This window comes from Choloepus didactylus, chromosome 14, assembly GCF_015220235.1.
Source record: "Choloepus didactylus isolate mChoDid1 chromosome 14, mChoDid1.pri, whole genome shotgun sequence".
Taxonomy (NCBI): Eukaryota; Metazoa; Chordata; class Mammalia; order Pilosa; family Megalonychidae; genus Choloepus; species Choloepus didactylus.
Genome location: NC_051320.1, coordinates 99,468,795 through 99,488,989, shown reverse-complemented (window position 1 = coordinate 99,488,989; position 20,195 = coordinate 99,468,795). Strand labels below are relative to the sequence as shown.

The following is a 20,195-nucleotide window of genomic DNA, read 5'->3' as shown; positions in this document are numbered from 1 at the left end:
ACATGACAACATGGATTGAACCTTGAAGATATAATGCTGAGTGAAATAAGTCAGACACAAAAGGAGAGATATTGTATTTTATCACTAATATGAACTCCATGAACAATGTAAAATAAGAGCCTTATAATGTAGAATATAGGGGACCTAGAGATAGACAGAAGCTAGTGAAGGGGAATGATTACCTAGTATGTACAGACATGTTAATAAAGGTGAACTTCATTGTATGGGAGTGGACAGAAGTGATGATAGTTCATTAATGGGATGATAAATATCAGTACTGCATTGAAGGTGAACATGATTGAAAGGGGTTGTTTAAAGGTATGTATCCCACAGATTAGCGTTACAAATATAAATAAGTGCTTGCAAGATCTACTTCTAACATATGACACTGGTACAAAGAGTTAACAACAGAGTGGTATATGGGGAAAACTACCTATTGCATATTAATAGGAATACCTTACGAGTACCGCACTAATACTAGGAATAGATAAATAAATAATAAATAATTAGGGACTGATAAGAGCTTTGGGGTTTGGGAGGTTATGATAATTGTTTAAAATACAGATTGATGATTGTACAACCGAGTGAAGATAATGTGAGACATTGATTGTTTATCTTGGACAGAACATATGCTATGTGAAATTAGGAACCCCCTACTTAATAAGTCAAGCCCTCGATCTTGAGGCTCTGGTGAAACTTATGGCTGAAGAGAGGAGGCTAAGCCTAGCTGTGGTTGTGCCTAAGGGTCACTTCCAGAGAACCTCTTTTGTTGCTTAGATGTGGCCTTTCTCTTTCTAAGCTCAACTCTCCAAATAAATTCATCACCCTCCCCGCTACATGGAACCTGACTCCCAGGGGAGTGAGTCTCCCTGGCGACATGGGACACGACTCCCAGGAATGAGCCTGGCCTGGGCATCAAGTGACTGAGAATGCCTTCTTGAGCAAAAGGGGGAAAAGAAAGGCCAGAAAATAAGGTTTCATTGGCTAAGAGATTTTAAATAGAGTCAAGAGGAGTTTACTCTTAAGCAAGCTCCAGTTAGATACTCCAGATGCCCTCAGTATGCCAAGCCCTAACCAACAGTAGTCCCCCAAATCCTAAAGAATATCTAGGCCACTGAGACTGCAGAATTTTTTCTCCAAATTTTATTTTTCAGAAACTTAAATCACCCAGAGTGTTCCTGTGCTAGCTAAGTCCTAAAACCCAGAGGCAACAGCCTCTTCAAGAACATCAAACAGATGCATCCCACTTCCCCATAATGTCAACACCCCTTTTCAATATGAACAAGTTAGGGTGGTCACTGCCTATATATCCCTGAAGATTGAGACAGTGATCAAACAAGAGAGGGTAGCAACAGACAAGACAGGATTTAACAAAGGAGCGCAAATACTGAATCTTTATATAAATATTTTTTGTTTCTAGGGTACTGGAATAGTTAGATGGAAATAACAGAAATTGTGGAAATGTAACCCATAACATTCTGTGAAATTTGCTCTATAACTACTTGTTAAATCATACTTGGAAAGTTGTCACCTTTCTTTATATATGTTATATTTCACAGTAAAATAATAGAGAATCAACAAAACCAAAAATAGATTCTTTTAAAAAAAATCTATACAATTCAACAAACCTTTAACTAGACTCTAAAAGAAGAGAAAGGATGCAAGTAAAAGTAGAAATGAAAAGGGACATTACTTCTGACCCCACAGAAATGAAAAGGGTTATAAGAATATAGTATGAACAGCTATGAGCCAGTAAATTAGATAATATAGGTGAAATGGACAGATTCCTAGAAACACAAGTTTATACTCTGATTCAAGAAGAAATAGAAGATGGGGTAAGATGGTGGCATAGAGAGGTGTGGAATTTAGTTAGTCCCATAGAGCAACTAGTAAATATCGAGGAACAACTAGAAAATAGTCTGGCACGACTGGTGGAGGGATCTCCGTGATAAGACAACATTGTACACCAGCCTGGAATGGGTGGAACGGCTGAGATCACAGCACAGAACTGTGAGTCAAGTTCCCCAAACTGCAGAGCTGGTGCCCCTCTCCCACTGGCATGGCATGCTGAATTGCAAAACTTTGCTGTTGGAAAAAGAAGCAGTCCCTGCTGGGAACAAGGGAATGTAGCTGAACCAAGCTCCAACTGCAGTTTTAATTAACAAATTTGGACTACTGGATACAGGCCATGAGCACAGATAAACCTAGAGTAAGCAGGAAAGGAAACTGAAGGTTTCTCCTGGCAGAGGGGGCAGGGCTGATGGGAAAAAGTATACAAATAAATAAAAACAGAGGCTTTTGGAGTCCACCGAGATCAGAATACTAGAAAAGGGCTGTGTCCCAAGAAAGGGGGCACACAGAACCAGGTACCAACTCTGGTTCTTGCATGGTGAAGTGGAGGGCTGGGGTCTGGCTCTGAAAAGGGGACTTCTTGCTTTTTTACTTTTTTTTCCCCTCTCATTCTAAGTAGCTCATTAGAGAAAGCCCCAGGCAGTTTCAGTTGTCAGCACTGACCCAGGCAAGGGTGGAGTTGAGGTAGTCAGAGAGTCAAAGGAAAAACTCAAGTGTAGGAGACAATTCCCTAAAGGGCTTATCTACCCTAAGAAAAGAGTGGGGCAGGGCCCAGCTCATGTGGCTGCCCTCCTTCAGAGAACTCAGGCGCCAGGGCCTGGTGGGGTGGGGGACAGAAACAGCTTAAGCTTGGCTTCTGACACCCTCAGCCCCTGGCTGGGACAGGGTCAACTGAGAATTAAAGGCACCGCACCTCTTTACACCAGTGGGGAGCTGCGGACTGACAGGTGCCACCTGCTGGGCAGGACAGGAAAAGCACAGAGTCTAGAGGCCTCACAGGAAAGTCTGACAACCTTCTGGGTCTCACCCTCAGGGAAACCTCATACTGAATACAGCCTCCTCCTGAGACCTGAGCACATCTGGTCTGGGAAAATCTGACTGGGGTAATCAAGGAGAACAAATGCCTAGACAACAAAAAATTACAAATCATACTAGAAAAAACAGATATGGCCCAGTCAAAGGAACAAACTTATACTTTAACTGAGATACATGAAATCAAACAAATCTCTTAAATCAATTAAAAAATCAAATCAGTGGGTTGAGGGAAGATATGGCAAAAGAGATAAAGGATGTAGAGAAGTCATTGGGCAAATGTAAGGAAGAACTCAAAAGTTTGAAAAAACAATCCGCAGAACTTATGGGAATGAAAGGCACAATAGAAGAGCTGAAAAACACAATGGAGACATACTGCAGCAGATTTGAAGAGGCAGAAGAAAGGATTCATGAAGTTGAGGACAGGACATCTGAAATCCTCAACACAAAAGAACAGATAGGGGAAAGACTGGAAAAATATGAGCAGGGTCTCAAGGGAACTGAATGATGACATGAAGCACACGAATATGTGTCATGGTGTCCCAGAAGGAGAGGAGAAGGGGAAAGGGGCAGAAAGAATAATGGAGGAAAGGATCAATGAAAATTTCCCATTTCTTATGAAAGACATAAAATTACGAATCCAAGAAGTGCACCTTACCCTAAATAGAACAGATCCAAGTAGACCTACTCCAAGACACTTAATAATCAGATTATCAAATGTCAAAGACAAAGAGAGAATTCTGAAAGCAGCAAAAGAAAAGGGAACCATCACATATAAGGTAAGCTCGATAAGACTTATGTGCGGATTTCTCAGGAGAAACCATGTAGGCAAGAAGGCAGTGATATGATATATTTAAGATACTGAAAGAGAAAAACTGCCAGTCAAGAATTCTGTATCCGACAAAACTGTCCTTCAAAAATGAGGGAGAGTTTAAAATATTTTCAGACAAACAGACAATGAGAGAGTTTGTGAACAAGATACCTGCTCTACAAGAAATACTAAAGGGAGCACTGCAGGCAGATAGGAAAAGACAGGAGAAAGAGGTTTGGAGAAGAATGTAGAAATGAAGACTAGCAGTAAGGGTAAAAAGAGAGAGACAGGGAAAAAATAAAGTAAAATAGACTTATAAAATCTGAAAGACAAAATGGTAGACATTACATTGAGAGAAATTGGCCAGAAACAAAAGGACAGATACTGTATGGTCTCACTGATATGGACTGACAATGATGAGCAAAATTTGAGAGTTGAGAACACAGGTTGTCAGGATATAGAAAGAGGTTAGAGATCAGGCATTTGATACTGAGGGAGTACAGAAAGTTCAACAGGATTGATTGTAAAGATCCAGAAATGGATAGCACAACACTGTGTGATGGTAGCACAATATTGTAAGCACATTGAACAAAGCTGAGTGTGAGTATGGTTGAAAGAGGAAGGCTAGGGGCATGTATGACACCACAAGGAAAGATAGAAGATAAAGACTGGGATTGTGTAACTTAGCGAAACCTGGGATAGTAAATGATGTTGATTAAATGTAGAAATATAAGTATGTTTTTAAAGGAGGGAGAGCAAATGAATGTCAACATTGCAAGGTGTTGAAAATTGGAAGGTATAGGGAAAAAAATACAATCAATGCAAACTAGAGTCTACAGTTAACGGTAACATTGAAAGATGCTTCCATTAATTGTAACAAAGGCAATATAATAAAGCCAAATGTCTATAAGAGGGATATATAAGGGAGTGATATGGGATTCTTGGTGGTGGTGATGTTGTCTGACCTTTTCATTGTATTTTACTTTTATTTGTCTTCTTTCTTTTGTATTTTTATTCTTTTTTTTTTTCTCTCTCCTTTTCCTCATTCTTTGGGGAAGAGATGGAAATGTCCTCATGTAGATTGTGATGGTGAATGCATAATTATATGGTTATACTAGGAATCATTGATTGTATTCTTAGGGTGGATTCTAGATATGTGAATAAAACTTAAAAAAAATAAACAGAGGGATACAAGGGCTGGAGAAAATGTGGAGAGAGGGATGTACCTATTCCCTGTTGGTGGGGAGGTACAATGGTGCAGCCCACCTGGAGGGCAGTGTGGTGGTCCCACAGGAAGCTAACTACGGGGTTGCCGTACGGTCCTGCAATGCCATTATTGGGTATGTACTTGGAAGACCTGAGAGCAGGGACATGAGTGGACGTTGCACACTGGTATTTATGGCAGCCATGTTCATGATTCGCAATGGATGGAGGTGGCCTAAGGGTACACAGACTGATAAACGGAATGGTGAACTGCGGTGTGTACATACAATGGAATACCTAGCGTCGGCAAGAAGAAATGAAGTTGTGAGTTACGCACTTAGGTGACTGGACCTCGAGGACAGTATGTTGAGTGAAATAAGTCAGAATCGAAAAGACAAACATTATAACGCCTCACTAATATGGACTGACTATAATGTGCAAACTCTGAGAATTGGATCTGAGAGCACAGGTTATCAGGGGAAGGCTTATGGTAAAGGTTCCTAGATTGTGAGCTCTTATAGCAGTCACATCCATTCCTGAGTTGTAATAGTCATCTCTAAATTCCAAGATGCTGAGCTGTTTGTTTGTAACCTGGTGAGTCCCTGGAACTTCAGGTATCTGTGTGACTCAGAGCCAGAGTTCAGCAGTTACAAATTTCAGCATTGTCCCATACAGCAAATGTTTAAAAAGCTGAAAAAGATCAGACTTCAGTTATAGATGCATGAAATGGACTTGATTAAAAATAAGGTAAACCAGACTAAAGAGAAAAGGATGATATTGACCGTGTTTGACTTGTATGGTCAGTTTATTCAAACACCATAATTACATGGAACCTTGAATAGGGGGTGAGATCTGGTTGGTTTGTACAGGTTAGCATGAAACCCTGATATATCCCAGAGTAATTTGGGCAGAGAATAAAAAGTATTTTCAAAACCTCCTTGAGGGCCTGGGGGAAAAGGTGGAAACATTAAACCTCCCCACCTGGGGAATTCCTGATATTCTCACAAGCACTGGGGATACCAATTTAGAAGGCCGAGCCCTCAATCTGGGGGCTTACCCTTATGAAGCTTGTTACTGCAAAGGAGAGGCCAAGTCTGCTTATAATTGTGCCTAAGAGTCTCCCCCTAGAGAACTTCTTTTGTTGCTCAAATGTGGCCTCTGTCTCTAAGCCCACTCAGCAGGTAAACTCGCTGCCCTCCCCCCCTGCGTGGGACCTGACTGCCGGGGAGATGAGCCTGACCCGGCATCGTGGGATTGAGAAAGCTTCCTGACCAAAAGGGGGAAGAAAAAGGAAACAAAATAAAGTTTTAGTGGCTGAGAGATCTCAAATAGAGTCGAGAGGTCATTCTGGAGATTACTCTTATGCATTATATAGATATCCCTTTTTAGTGTACTAGAATAGCTACAGGGAAATACCTGAAACTGTTGAGCTGAAATCCAGTATCTTTAATTCTTGAAGATCATCATATAACTGTATAGCCTACATGGTGTGACTGTGTGAATTTGAAAATATGGTGGCTCACACTCCCTTTATCCAGTGTATGGACAGATGAGTAGAAAAAAGGGGACAAAAAGTAAATGAATAATAGGGAGGAGAAAGGAGTACTAGATGTTTTGGGTGTTCTTTTTTACTTTTATTTTTATTCTTATTCTTATTTTTTGGAGTAATGAAAATGTTCAGAAAATTGTGATGAATGCACAACTGTGTGATATTGTGAACAACTGATTGTACACTGTGGATGACTATATGGTATGTGACTATATCTCAATAAAATTGCATTTAAAAAAGAAGAAATAGAAGATCTCAACAGACCAATTATAAGTAAAAAGATTAAATCTGTCATCAAAAACCTGCCAAGCAAAGGAAAACCCAGGACCAGAGGGCTTTGCTGGTGAATTTCACCAAACATTCCGAGAATTCCCACCAATCCTATTCAACTCGTCCAAAAAATTGGAGAGGACAGAACACTCCCTAACTCATTCCATGAGGCCAGTATCACCTTAATACTAAAGCCAGGTATAGAGACACAAGAAAAGAAAATTAGAGACCAATATCCCTTATGAACATAGAAGTGGAAATCCCCAACAACAAATCGGCAAACCAAAGTGACCAATATATGAAAAGGATTATACACCTTAACCAAGGGCGGTTTATTCCAAGCTCATAGGGATAGTTCAACATAAGAAAAGCAATCAGTGGAAAACACCACATTAGTAGAATGAAGGAAAAAACTGCATGATCATGTCAATTAATGGAGAAATGGTATTTGACAAATTCCAACATCTCTTCATGATAAAAATACATGCAGAAAACTAAGAATAGAAGGGAACTTTCTCAACATGATAAAGGATATTTATTCAAAACCAAAGCAAATATAATGATGAAAGACTGAAAGATTTTCCCCTAAGATCAGGGGAAAAACAAGTATGTCCACTGTCACTCTGTTATTCAACATTGTACTGGAAATTCTATCAAGAGCAGTCAGGCAAGAGAAAAAAATAGAAGACATCTAAATTGTAAAGGAAGAAGTCAAATTATCCCTTTGCACAGATGACATGATGTTATGTATAGAAAATTCCAAAGCATCCACAAGAAAGCCACTAGAAGTAATAAATGAATGCAGTAATGTTGCATGGTACAAGATAAACACCCAGAAGTCAGCTGGGTTTCTATACACCAGCAACGAACAATCTGAAAAGGCAATCAAGAAAACAATTCGTTTACAATAGCATCTAAAAGAATAAGATATCTAGGAATAAGTTTTTTTTTTTTTAATTAGAGATGTTGGTTTACAGAAAAAAAAATTCATAAAATACAGACTTGCCATAAACCACCCTGTTAACAGCTTGCATAATGTGGTACATGTATCATAACAGATGAAGAAACATTTCTATAATTGTTCTATTAACCTGTAGCCCATTGTTCACAGTGGAGTTCACTTTCCATTGTACAGTCCTGTCTATTTTTAAAATTTTTATTCTAACATATATACAACCTAAAAGTTCCCCCTTCCACCACATTCCAATATATAACTCAGTGCTCTTAATTAAATTCATAATGTTGTGCTAACATCATCACCATCCATTACAAAAATGTCACAGTCAACATAGTTAGAAGCCGTACAATTTAAGGATTAACTCTGCATTCACTAGTCACCAACCTAGCCCTTGGTCAACCACATTCCAGATTCTGATGCTCTGAGTTTGTTTATTCTAATTATTTCATATCAGTGAGCTCGTACAGTATTTGTCCTTTTGCTTCTGGCTTATTTCATTCAACATGATGTCGTCAATATTCATCTATATTTGCATGTGTCGGAACATCAGTCCTTTTTAGTGCTGTATTATATTCCATTGTATGCATACACCACATTTTATTTATGCATTTCTAAGTTGGTGGACACTTGGGTTGTTTCCACATTTTAGCAGTTACACACATGGTATTTTGGCTCATAGATCTCTTAAGTGTCTTTTAAGAGATTCTACAGGTTCTCCCTCCCTCTTTTCCTTTGTACTTGCAATTTGTTGGTAGCAGAACTCGTCACTTGTCTGGAAGAGTTTCCCAAATTCTGGATTTTGCCATCTGCATTCCAGTTATGTTATTTCACATGTTTCTCTCCTTGCTGGTATTTTGATCTGGAGGCTTGATCTGACTCAGGTTCTGTTCTTTGGAAAGATGTTCCATGGGTGGTGTTGGCACTGTCCATCAGGACCCACACAGGGCCAGGTTCTCGCGCTCTAAGGTAACATCAGCAGCCATCGATGATTATTGCTAAATCCATTATTTCATTTCAGGTTTGCAAAACGGTCATGTTCTAATTCTGGTATTCCTTCATTTCTTTAACTGAAATTGTTCTACAAGGAGAAATATTCCCACACCAACTATTTGGATACTCAGAGAAAAAGGATACATGCTTGATCCTCCCTCTTTATTTGCCAATATTCAGAATAATGAGTTGGTTCCCTAGTATCTTTCAAAAGTGAGTAATTATGGGTTTTTTTTTAAATAATTTAATTTTATTGAGATATAGTCACATACCATGCAGTCATACAAAGCATACAATCAATTGTTCACAGTACCACCATATAGTTGTGCATCCATCACCAAAATTAATTTTTGAACATTTTCATTACCACACACAAAAAAGTAATAAGAATAAAAAAGAACAACTAAAGTAAAAAAGAACCCTGGGTGCCTTTTTTTTTTTTTTTTTTTTTTGCCCCCGTTTTTCTGCTCATCCATCCATAAACTGGACAAAGGGGAGTGTGGTCCACATGGTTTTCCCAATCACATTGTCACCCCTCATAAGCTGCATTTTTATACAATCGTCTTCAAGAGTCAAAGGTTCTGGGTTGTAGTTTGATAGTTTCAGGCATTTACTGCTAATTACTCCAATTCACTAGAACCTAAAAAGGGTTGTCTATATTGTGCGTAGAAGTACCCACCAGAGTGACCTCTTCGCTCCTTTTGGAATCTCTCAGCCACTGAAGCTTATTTCATTTCATTTCACATCCCCCTTTTGGTCAAGATGTTCTCCATCCACGATGCCGGGTCTAGATTCCTCCCTGGGAGTCATATTCCATGTTGCCAGGAAGATTCACTCCCCTGGGTGTCTGATCCCATGTAGCGGGGAGGGCAGTGATTTCCACCTGCCAGGCTGGCTTAGCTAGAGAGAGAGGCCACATCTGAGCAACAAAGAGGCATTCAGGAGGAGGTTCTTAGGCACAGTTATAGGCAGGCCTAGCCTCTCCTTTGCAGCAACCGTCTTCCCAAGGGCAAGTCCTGTGGTAGAGGGCTCAGCCGTCAAATCAGAAGTCCCCTATGGCTGTGAGCACGTCAGCAACCATCAAGGTGGGGAAGCCCAACACCCCTGCATTCTCCCCCAGCAAAGTTCACATTAGTGGTAGCATATAATATTTCTCTTTTTGTGCCTGGCTTATTTCGCTCAGCATTATGTCTTCAGGGTTCATCCACGTTGTCATATGTTTCATGACATCGTTCCTTCTTAGGAATAAGTTAAACCAGGGAAAGACTTGGACACTGCATCTACAAAGCACCACTAAAAACAATTAAAGACACCTAAATGGATGGAAAGACACCTGTGTTCATGGATTGGAAGACTGAATATTAGGATGTCAGTACCTCCTAGAGCAGTCCCAAATTCAGTAGTCTCTATCAACATCCCAGCAGCCTTTCTTGTAGAAGTGGAAAAACATTCTCAAAATTCATGTGGAATTGCAAGGTGCCCTGATAGCCAAAACAGCCTTGAAAAGGAACAAAGTTGGAGGACTCACACTTCCTGATTTAAAAACTTTCTACAAAGCTACAGTAATTGAAACAGTTTTACTCTCATGTGGACCTACTTACAGACCAACGGCAGAGAATCCGGAGTCCAGAGATACATCCACACGTGTGGCCAACTGATCCTCAACAAGAGGCCCCTCTGCTGGCGGGTTTCTTTACTCCAAACATCGACCTCCCACTTTCTAATTAACAAGTCATCTGTTGCATGACCAGATGAGGCTGTGTAAGTTTTTTTCCAGGAGAAACTCTCCAGTGATTCAGCATCCGTTGATGATTCTTGCCTGCGTTGGTTATTACCTTGATGGTTGGAGATGGTGATTTTCTGTGGCCAGAGCCCCATGAGGGGAGCAGAGCGTGGAGGGCTGGGGCAGGAGGTTGCAGGGCAGGCCCTGTGGGGCCCTCTAGGGCACACAGGAGTCTGGATTTTATTCTAAGATCAAGAGAAAGCCATATTGGAGGGTTTGGATTTTTTTTTTCCTGCCTTGAAAGAATTTGGAGTAGTTGTGGGTTTACAGGAATATCATGCCGAAAGTAGTTTCCAGACCACCCCCTCACCCATTTTCCCTAATATTACTAAGAGTTTGTGTTCGTATGGTATGTGTTACAACTGATGTACCAATATTATTATACTTCTAGTGTGAACTCAAGCCCATGGCCGACACTAGGGCTCACCCTTCGTGCAGTTCTGTGCCTTCAAGGTTCAGGCGAGACGGAGGCCTGTTTATGCTTCTGGCTGCGCCTGGAAGGAGCTGCCCACCTCTTCCCGCTGCAGCTCTCGGGGCCTCCTGCACCAGCCCCTGTATGTGGGAGGCGGGTGGGGTGGCCTGCCTTGGGCCGGCAGCGCTGCGTGCTGAGTGCCCCCCACCTGCCGCCCCCACCTCGCCCCAGGAGCCTCGTTCTAGAGCGGGGGCCCCGGCAGGCAGCCGCCCAGCTGTCCCCAGCCCAGCACGGCCCTGCAGATTGGGAGGTGTGGGCCGGTCCGGGGTGAGGCTGCAGACTTGCTGCTGCCCACCCCTCTGTTTCCTTGGTTTGGGAGCTTGCAGGGAGGGTGGGCTGGGCACTGCCTCCAGCACCAGCCCAGCAACGTGGGCCAGGGTCTCCTCAGAGCTGCTCAGCCTGCATGTTGGCCAGAGGGGACCTTCTGCCCAGTGGCACCCTCCCTGCACCTTTCTGCCCACCTCCTGCATGAGGCCAGCTCACCATCCAGACAGTGCCCAGAAGGGACCTGACACCATCACACAGCCCCATGCATACGCATGCATGTACACGGACACACACACACACATGCCCCAGGCGTGCTGGACACGCATCCATCCCACACGTGCTGTGTGCTAATGCACACCCTCCCCACTGCGGTCAGGAGTCTGAGCAGGGAGCGGACACTTGCTGAGACCCCCACCTCCCGCACTCCCAGGAGCCCCAGCAGAGAATCAGCCCCAGGGCCGCAGACGGACAGTTGCCCCCCGTGGGCCCGCAGACCTCAGGCCCTGTGTCCCCTTCAGGAATCAGGCAGGCTGAAAGGTGCCGCCCAGGGGCCTCGGCGCTGGCCGGGTCCGAGGCCGCATGGCCGCGTCTGGCCTGCGTTCTGTGGTCCTCACCCTTCTGTTTGCTCCCCAGTGACACGGCACATAAAAGATCTCCTGGAAAGAAACTCTAAGAAGAAGTCCAAATTGAGAAAGAAACCCAAGCCTTATGTCGAGGAGCCGGATGGTAGGGCCCTCTCCGCGGCGCGGGGCAGCCGCCTGCCTGCTCTGCTCTCTCCGGCCTCTCCTCTAACAGCTTCGGGCTGGGCGGGCGGCACTAACTCGGCCTGCAGGCTCCGGGCGAGGCCCGGCGGGGTCGGGGCCACTTCCCCCTCGGGGGCCGGGCCCTGGGGCTGGGCGGGGAGAGGACGCGGCTGCCGATCCGCTGAGCCCGCGGCGGGCGCACAGGTGAGTCGCGGGCGCCCCTGCCCCGGGCGCGCGCCCCCGGCGGGGAGTGACCCGCGCAGCGCCCGCTCCCGCCTCCCCGCTCTCCCCGTGCCCCTGCTGTTCCCGGGAGCCCCCTCTCCTCCGAGAAGCCCTCCTGACTGCACCCTCCCGTGGGGTCGTGGGGCCGCGTGGAAGCTGTTTCCAAGCCCGGGTCAGCTGAGGTGGGAATAGATGCGCCAGGGTCAGGTCGCAGCGCGTCCCTTACGGGCCCGACCCTCCAAGGGCTGCGTCCTCGCGGGCCCAGAGCCGGGGGCACAGGCGTTTCCCGGGGCTGCCGTGGACAGTGTCCGGCCTGCAGGCCTGGCCGCGGCCCCGTGTGCCCCCAGGGAGGGATGTCTCAGCGATCCTGACCATCCACAGCCCTGCGGGGTGGAGCTGCCCAGCCCAGCGCTCTGGGGAGGCCCCCAGCAGCTCAGACCCTGCTACCCCCCAGGCCAGGCTGCAGCGAAAGGAGGTGGGAGGACTGCACTCCCTCGTCTCCCCTCGCCAGGGACCCCACTCGTGCCACCCACCGCATGGCAGGGTGACCCTGGGAGGGTGGGCACCGCCCTGCACCTTCCCTTCCCGGGAGGGTTGAGCTCTGGGCCCCCCATTCTCCTGGCCCTGGGGCTGCTCTGGATTCTGTCCCAGAGACCCCGAGGCCCCTGGGGCTTGAGAGATTCCTTGTGGCATAACCATTCCGTGAGAACCTTTAGTTGTTTTCCTTGTGGTTACTCTGAAAAATCCCTTTAGCAGTCATAACACCAACACCGTCTTACAGTAATTAGAAATTAAAAGATTTTCAGACTGAGCCTTGTTTCTTAAGTGTTTTCTAAGCTCAGGTCCAAGGACCCCCGTGCTCTCAGAAGTCCTCACGAAACTGCTTCTTTCAGAGAGTACGTGGTGGGGGAGCTGAGACCCGGGTCTCGAGGCCCCTCTCCCTGGCAGAGCTGCCCAGAAGCACGAGATCCATCAGTCTGTCTGCCCCGGGCTCCCCCGGCCTCCTCTCCCGTCTTCCTCCTCACCCTCTCGCTCGTGTCTTCCCCCTCTTTGGTCTGCAGAGGCCCCTGGGAACACTGGCTCAGCTGACCCTGCCCGGCCCCGCTTGGGGTGCTCTGGCGCCAGAGCCCCTGCTGAGGGCAGGTGGGAGAGAGAAGCCAGGGCCTCTGGTCCTCTGGAAGAGTCTGGAGCTGGGCGGCCTTCAGGCCTCGGCACTGTCCCTTTCTCCTCAGGGCTGCAGGAGGGCTGGGACTGCGTCTGGCAGCAGGGCTTTCTGAGCTCAGAGCTCCTTCCCCTGCCCTGGGCTGGGTGGCACCCACTGCTCCCACGTCTCCGAGGCAGGCCCTCCGTGCCCTCCACAGGAAAGGGCTGAGCGGGGTGAGCAGGAGCCGAGGCAGCCGCCGCCTGCTGTTGGCCGCTGCCCGCAACCCCAGGCCCTGTGCCCGCTGCAGAGGGCCCAGATGAGGCCTGGGGCTGCCCTGAGCCCTCGTGGGGGAGCCTCTGCCCTCCTTGGCACAGGTGGGGAGGGTGGGTGGGCTCTGGGTGGGGGTCTCCTTGCCTCTCTGCTTCAGGTCTGCTCCGAGGGGCACTTCCTGGGACGCGGGCAGACCTGCTGCTGGCAGTGCCTCTGCTTGCTGCTTCCCCCGTGGTCTCCCTGCCGCGCCGTGACCAGCGCTCTCTCTTCCAGGGGTGGCCATAAGCACGTATGCCAAGTACTGTTACCACAAGCTGCAGCGGGCAGCCCTGACCGGGGCCAAGAAGGTACACACGCCTCTCGGGGAGTCCAGGGCAGGGGTGGCAGCCCAGGTTCCCCCAAGCCTTGGGAAGGGAAGGTGGAGCTGGAGCCCTGGGTCCCTTTGTTCCTGGCAGGTGAGGGGCCCCCTCGGCCTGGGGGCGGCAGGCAGTACCCGAAGGATCAGGGGTGTGAGAGTGCACGGGGCTTGGGGGGTGGGCTGCAGCCACAGGAGGGTATCAGGCAGGCAGGCCCTCGGCTCTTGTCCCCCCTCCCCCTCATGGGGTTCCCACTTGTGCCCAGATCCCAGTTCAGGGCCCGGCCCTGGTGTCGGCCCCGGTCTGGGCCAGCAGGTAGCAGGTCTGGGCGGGCGCCGGGGCCTATGGCTCCTACCATGTGAGCATGAAGGCCAGGGCGTCCCCGGGCCGCCTCCCCACACCCGGGAGCCGGCATCTGGGACTCAGGGACCCATCCCACAGGGTAGCCCGGGCAGCCAGGACAAAGATGGCATCTGTGCAGCCCCCTCTCCCCCACTCGTGAGCGCCTCCCCCATGCCATGACTGGGGGTCTGCACCACACCCTCCTGGGCCTGAGCCGAGGCCAGAGCTGGCCCCAGACTGACCATGGGACCCAGCAGCCAGGCTGGGGGCTGCCACGGGGCTCTCGGGAGCCCCAGCCTTGCCTGGGAGGGGTCTGCAGTGGGTTCCCAGAAGAGGAGGAGGGCCTGAGCGAGGTGGGGGGTGGGGGGCACAGTGGTGGTCAAGGAGGTTTGACGACAAAGGTTTGGTCACACGGTCCCTTGGTTTCCTGGGAGCTGCTGCTGGGGGTTCCAGTACCACCAGAGCGGGCAGCTGGCCCAGGTGTCCGTCAGTGCGGTTTGGGAGATGAGCCCGTAGGCGGCCATGCACGAGGCCAGCGGAGGGGCTGGGCGCCCTGCCCCCACCCTGCAGACCCCGCTGCCCCCTGGGCCAGCCCTGGCCGCCCTGGCCCTTCTCATGGGCTTGTGTGGACCCGGCCTGCCCCACCTGGCCAGGGGCAGCATGCCCGCTCCCTCCGTGCTCTCCAAGCAGCCCTCCCGTGCGGCCTCCTTGCACCACGCCCACCCCTCCCAAGAAGGGCCCAGGCCTTCCTGCTGCCCAACCTGCCCCACCCAGCCCCGGCCTTCCCTCCCCAGCCCCATCCAGACCAGCTGCCACCCGGGCTCCTCCCGCCCCACTCCTCCTCAAGGGGGGCTGGTGGCCCTGAAGGTCTCACCTCTGCTGTGGTCCCTGGGCAGCTTCTAGACTGCTGGGGGTCACTCCTGCGCTTCTCCTGCGTCTCCACTGGGGCCACCTGAAGCTTTGGTGCACTCAAGGCGGCCCAGCAGGGGCCCTTTGGGGGCCAGGGAGCTGAGCACATGCCCAGGCGCCCCCGGGTGGCAGTGGCCCACTGACACAGAAACCTGGTGCCTGCAGGGATGAGAGGAAGTAGAGGCCAGGCGGACAGGAGGTGACCCGGGTGGGAGAGGAGAGGGCTCGGAGCGGGGCGGGGGGCCGCAGAGGGGGAAGGCTGGGGCTGGCCCGAGACAGGAGCACTGCGTTCTCTCTGCAGGGGCTGAAGAAGCCCAACGTGGAGGAGATCCGGCACGCCAAGAACGCGGTGTTCAGCCCCTCCATGTTCGGCAGCGCGCTGCAAGAGGTGATGAGTGTGCAGAAGGAGCGCTACCCTGACCGGCAGCTGCCCTGGGTGCAGACGCGGCTCTCCGAGGAGGTGCTGGCCCTCAACGGCGACCAGACGGAGGGCATCTTCAGGTGCCGCGGCCAGCCCAGGGGTGGGGCCTGCAGTGGAGAGGCCAGCCAGAGTCAGCACCCCACATCCTAAGGGCAGCACCCCCCAACCCCACTGCACCACCGCATCAACCCTGGGTCACCCGCTGGGTAGAGCCCGAGACACTCTGCTGGAGCTTGGCTCGGGGCCCTGCCTGCAGGACGGCCTTGGGTTGGGGCCAGCCATGAGGACTGAGTGGGCATCCCAGGAGCTCCTCACGAGTGGGCACTGGGCTGTAGGGCCAGGTGGCCACAGAGCTGACCTACCCAGTCAGGCCCCACGAGGCCAACTGGGGAAACTGAGGCTGGCCAAGGTCCTGCTCCTGGAGGCACCTGTATGGGGGCAGCTGGGGGCAGGAGCCCCAAGGAGGGTAGTGAGGCACCAGGCGAGGAGCAGTGGAAGGCCCTGCCTCAAGACCCACCCTGTGCTCCACAGGGTCCCTGGGGACATTGATGAGGTGAACGCCCTGAAGCTGCAAGTGGACCAGTGGAAGGTGCCCACAGGCCTGGAGGACCCACATGTCCCTGGTGAGAGCTGGAGGATGGGGGTGGGCTTGGGCACAGCAGGGAGGGGGGCAGCCTGCCCCTCTCTGGCCTCTTCCCAGTGACAGGGGCTAGTTCCCAGACCATTGCCCCCACCAGGGCTCCTCAAGTCCGGCCCCTCAGCCCCTCACGGCCCCTGCCCAGCCCCCAGCCCACCCCTCACAGTAGCCGCCAGCTTCTTTTGGAGAAATTTTATTTATTCGTCCCCGTCTGCATGAGCCCCCACCATCCGAGGGTCGAGTCCAAGGCTGAGGACGGTGCAAGGCTTTCTGCGGTCTCAGGACCCCTTTCCTGACCCGGGCCCCCGCACCCCTGCTGTCGCTGCGTCTGCAGCCTCGCTGCTGAAGCTGTGGTACCGGGAGCTGGAGGAGCCCCTGATCCCGCCGGAGTTCTACGAGCGGTGCATCGCGCACTACGAGAGCCCGGAGGCCGCCGTGGCCGTGGTGCACGCGCTGCCGCGCATCAACCGCATGGTGCTCTGCTACCTCATCCGCTTCCTGCAGGTGCGCGCCGCCCCGCCCCGGCGAGCCCCGCCCCGGCCCCACAAGCCCCGCCCCGGGCCAGCGAGCCCCGCCCCGGCCGCGCCCAACCTCTGCCCCGCCCCCGCAGGTGTTCGCGCAGCCCGCCAACGTGGCCGTCACCAAAATGGACGTCAGCAACCTGGCCATGGTGATGGCCCCCAACTGCCTGCGCTGCCAGTCGGACGACCCGCGCGTCATCTTCGAGAACACGCGCAAGGAGATGTCCTTCCTGCGCGTGCTCATCCAGCACCTGGACACCAGCTTCATGGAGGGCGTGCTCTAGCCGGCGGCGCCCCGGGGCCCGGGCGGGAGGGACCGGGGTGGGGGAAGGAGCCGGGGAGCACGCTGGGGAGGGGGACGCGGCCTCTGAGGGAAGCATGCCTGGCCCTGCCTGATGCCCGCGTCCTGCGCCCTCCGGGCCGCCCTGGCCTGGGCCTGCCCCCTCGCCCTCGGGCAGCCTCCGAGCACAGGGCTCCGGAACCGCCACCCCAGCCCCGCCGTCCCCCTCCCAGGCCCTGGTGCCCAGGCGCCCCAGGCCTGCCTCCTGAGCCTGAGGGTGCAGCCTCGTCAGGGCAGAGGGGGCTGCGGGAAGAGTGCCTCAGGCCCCCACTCGTGGGCGCCCCCGCCTCACGGCCAGTCCCTGCCCGCACCGCCTTGCCCAGCACCACCCGTGGGGTCAGCCCCAGGAGGGCCGGCGGCGCAGCCCTGAGAAAGTGCCTTCTGTTTCCTGGAGCCGAGCTGCCACTGCCCCTCCCGCAGGCCTGGGCCCGAAGCACCCGGCCCGCACCCCAAGGCCGAGGCGCTTTCCACTCAGGCAGGCCCCGGCCTGGCCCTGCCCACTGGCCCTCCCTCTTCTCCCTCCTCCTGGGCCTGTCCATCAGCAGATGCCCTTCCCCCTCCTCCTCGCCCACCTGGCCACCTGCTGCCTGAGCCAGGTGACTACGGAGGAGGTCGGGGCTGCAGGCACTGGCTGCCCAGCGGGTCCGCAGCCTGGTGGGAACTCTCTGGGGTGGGGGCAGGGCGGCGGGGAGGAGTGAGACTATTTTTTCTTAGTGTACCTTTAAATCCGGAATCTATCCTGCATCCAGCTCCGCCTGTGTATAGAGATATAAATAGAGCGAAAGATATAAGAACTAAATTTGCTAACGACATAGTTTTAACCCAGACGCTATTTATCTCTGAGCCGTCATCACCGTCCTCTGCAGAGCAAGTTGGTAGCATTCTTTTATTTTCTTTTCCAACCTTTTTTGGCTTCTGACCAAAAACCAAACCCTTCCCCGACCCCACCCGCATCCCAGACCTGCAGCAGATGAGAGGGAAGAAACCCCGAGCTGGGGGCCAGGGAGGGGGTGCAGGTGCCCGGTTCCTGGAGGCCGAGGTGCCGAGGGTGGGGACACCCAGACTCAGTTTGTACATTTTCCATTTTGGAATTTTGAGTTCCAATTGTTGTAAAACTTAATTTTTCCCTAGTTTATATATATATATATATATTTTTAGAGTTGAGTTTTTATTTATTACTGAAAAAAAAGCCTAGCCCTGCCCGAGGCCGGAAGTCCCCGCGGGGACCAGCCCGCGGCCCCCCAGGAGAGCGTCTTCCTCAGGTGGGCCCGGGCCCGACCGACTCTCCCGACGCACGGACTCAGAGACGACTCCACCTGGTGTGAATAAACCATATGGACACCTGCCGAGCCTGGTCACTGCCGCCGCCGCTCGCGCCCGGGGTGGGGGGCCGGGCCTGGGGGAGGGGCGCCGCGGGCAGAGGGTGCCAGCCAGGCCGGGCGGCCCCTGGGAACCGGAAGCCGAGGCCGCGGCGTCCGGGGACGCGTGTTCACGCAGCACCGCCCCCACCGGACTGGACGGCCGCTTCCGGCGCGGAAGGAGGATGTGGCCGCCGAGCGGGGCGTTCCGCGCCCGGGCCTGGGCCTGGGCCTTGGCGGAGTCGCGGGGCGCCCGGGCCTGTGGAGGGCGCGGCGGCGTCTCCTACACGCAGGGCCAGAGCCCGGAGCCCCGGACGCGCGAGTACTTCTACTTCGTGGATCACCAGGGCCAGGTGACCCGGCCGGCGGGGAGAAGACGGGGCCGACGGGAGGGTCCCTCGGTGGAGGGCGGGGCCGGAGGGGCTCCCTGTGGTGTGGGCGGGGTCTGCAGGGCTGGGCAACCGGACTCTGCAGAGACCGGGGGTGCCGAGTCCGCGCAGTGGTGTCCGCCTTCAGCTGCCAGCCTCTCATTCGGGGCCGCGCCCTAGCGGATCCCCGGCCCGGGTGCTGGGTTCGTGGAAGGCCGACGGTGGGCATGTCCGGGAGGAGCACGCCTGGCGGCCTTCACTGAGGAGGCACATCTGATTAGAAACTTGAAAGGCGGAGGGAGAGGCCCCGGAGGCACTTCCCAGCCCTTAAGAAATTGAGCGCGAGAAAGCGCGGGATGTGCGAGGAGCGGTCGGCAGCTCCGCCGTTCCTTTAGTACGCAGCTCCCTGTACACGGCGTGCACAGAGGGGCAAGAAAGGCGGGCACAGCCCCGAGCCGGCCCTCTGCAGGCCCAAGCTCCGGCCCGCCCGGGTCTCCCCACCCCACCCCACCCGCCCCGCCCCCTCTCTGGGGCCGACTCCGTGCGGCGTCACGCGGGGACTCGTGGCCCATGTCCTGCTCGTCTGTCTGCAGCTTTTCCTGGATGATTCCAAAATGAAGAACTTCATCACCTGCTTCAAAGGTACTGCGGGGCCCGTCAACCCACCGCCCTTCCCCGTCGGGTCAGACCCCACCCTGCCGCCCAAGGCCCTGGGCGCTCGGCGTGGTGAGCAGTGGCGCCCTTCGTCCTCCGCCCCCCAGACCCGCAGTTCCTGGTCACCTTCTTCTCCCGCCTGACACCCAACCGCAGCGGGCGCTACGAGGCCGCCTTCCCGTTCCTCTCGCCCTGCGGAAGGGAACGCAACTTCCTGCGCTGCGAGGACCGGCCCGTGGTCTTCACGCACCTGCTGGCCGCGGGCCCCGGGCCTCCGCGCCTCTCCTACTGCGGCGGCGGCGAGGCCCTGTCGGTGCCCTTCGAGCCCGCGCGCCTGCTGCCCCTGGCCGCCAACGGGCGCCTCTATCACCCGGCGCCGGAGCGCGCAGGCGGCGTGGGCCTCGTGCGGTCGGGCCTGGCCTTCGAGCTCAGCGCCTGCTTCGAGTTCGCGCTCGGCGCACCCGCGCTCCCCTCGCACGTGCGCTGGGAGGGCCGCCGCCTGGCGCTCACCATGGACCTGGCCCCGCTGCTGCGCGCGCCCCCGCCGCCCTGAGGTCCGGGGCCGCCGAGCCGGCGCGCGCCCTCTCCCGCCTCTCCGCCCCGCTGGCGCCAGCAGCCCCTCCCAGCCGCTCCCCGCCCCGCCCGCTTGGCTCCGCCCTCGCCAGGTCGCTCGCGCACGCGCCGTCGGGAGTGCGTGGGGGGGGCGGAGTGCGCGTGCGCGGTG

The 20,195-nt window shown here is 53.2% G+C and overlaps 2 protein-coding genes across 2 annotated transcripts in view; both read left to right on the top strand.

The window, feature by feature from the left end:
• Positions 1 to 17,065, top strand: part of ARHGAP39 (Rho GTPase activating protein 39) — a 152,874-nt gene extending 135,809 nt beyond the window's left edge. The window contains 8 exon segments of the mRNA XM_037802639.1: positions 10,886 to 11,001; positions 11,091 to 11,179; positions 11,445 to 11,912; positions 13,839 to 13,912; positions 15,474 to 15,673; positions 16,125 to 16,216; positions 16,565 to 16,734; positions 16,841 to 17,065. Coding sequence (XP_037658567.1) covers positions 10,886 to 11,001; positions 11,091 to 11,179; positions 11,445 to 11,912; positions 13,839 to 13,912; positions 15,474 to 15,673; positions 16,125 to 16,216; positions 16,565 to 16,734; positions 16,841 to 17,035 — 1,404 coding nt within the window. The 3' untranslated portion in view covers positions 17,036 to 17,065.
• Positions 17,066 to 18,588: 1,523 nt separating this feature from the next.
• C14H8orf82 (chromosome 14 C8orf82 homolog) lies at positions 18,589 to 20,160 on the top strand. The gene is made up of 3 exons (XM_037803010.1): positions 18,589 to 18,802; positions 19,411 to 19,459; positions 19,579 to 20,160. The coding sequence occupies exons 1-3, from the start codon at positions 18,635 to 18,637 to the stop codon at positions 20,022 to 20,024; spliced, it is 663 nt and encodes a 220-aa protein (XP_037658938.1). The 5' UTR covers positions 18,589 to 18,634; the 3' UTR covers positions 20,025 to 20,160.
• The last annotated feature ends 35 nt before the right edge of the window (positions 20,161 to 20,195 follow it).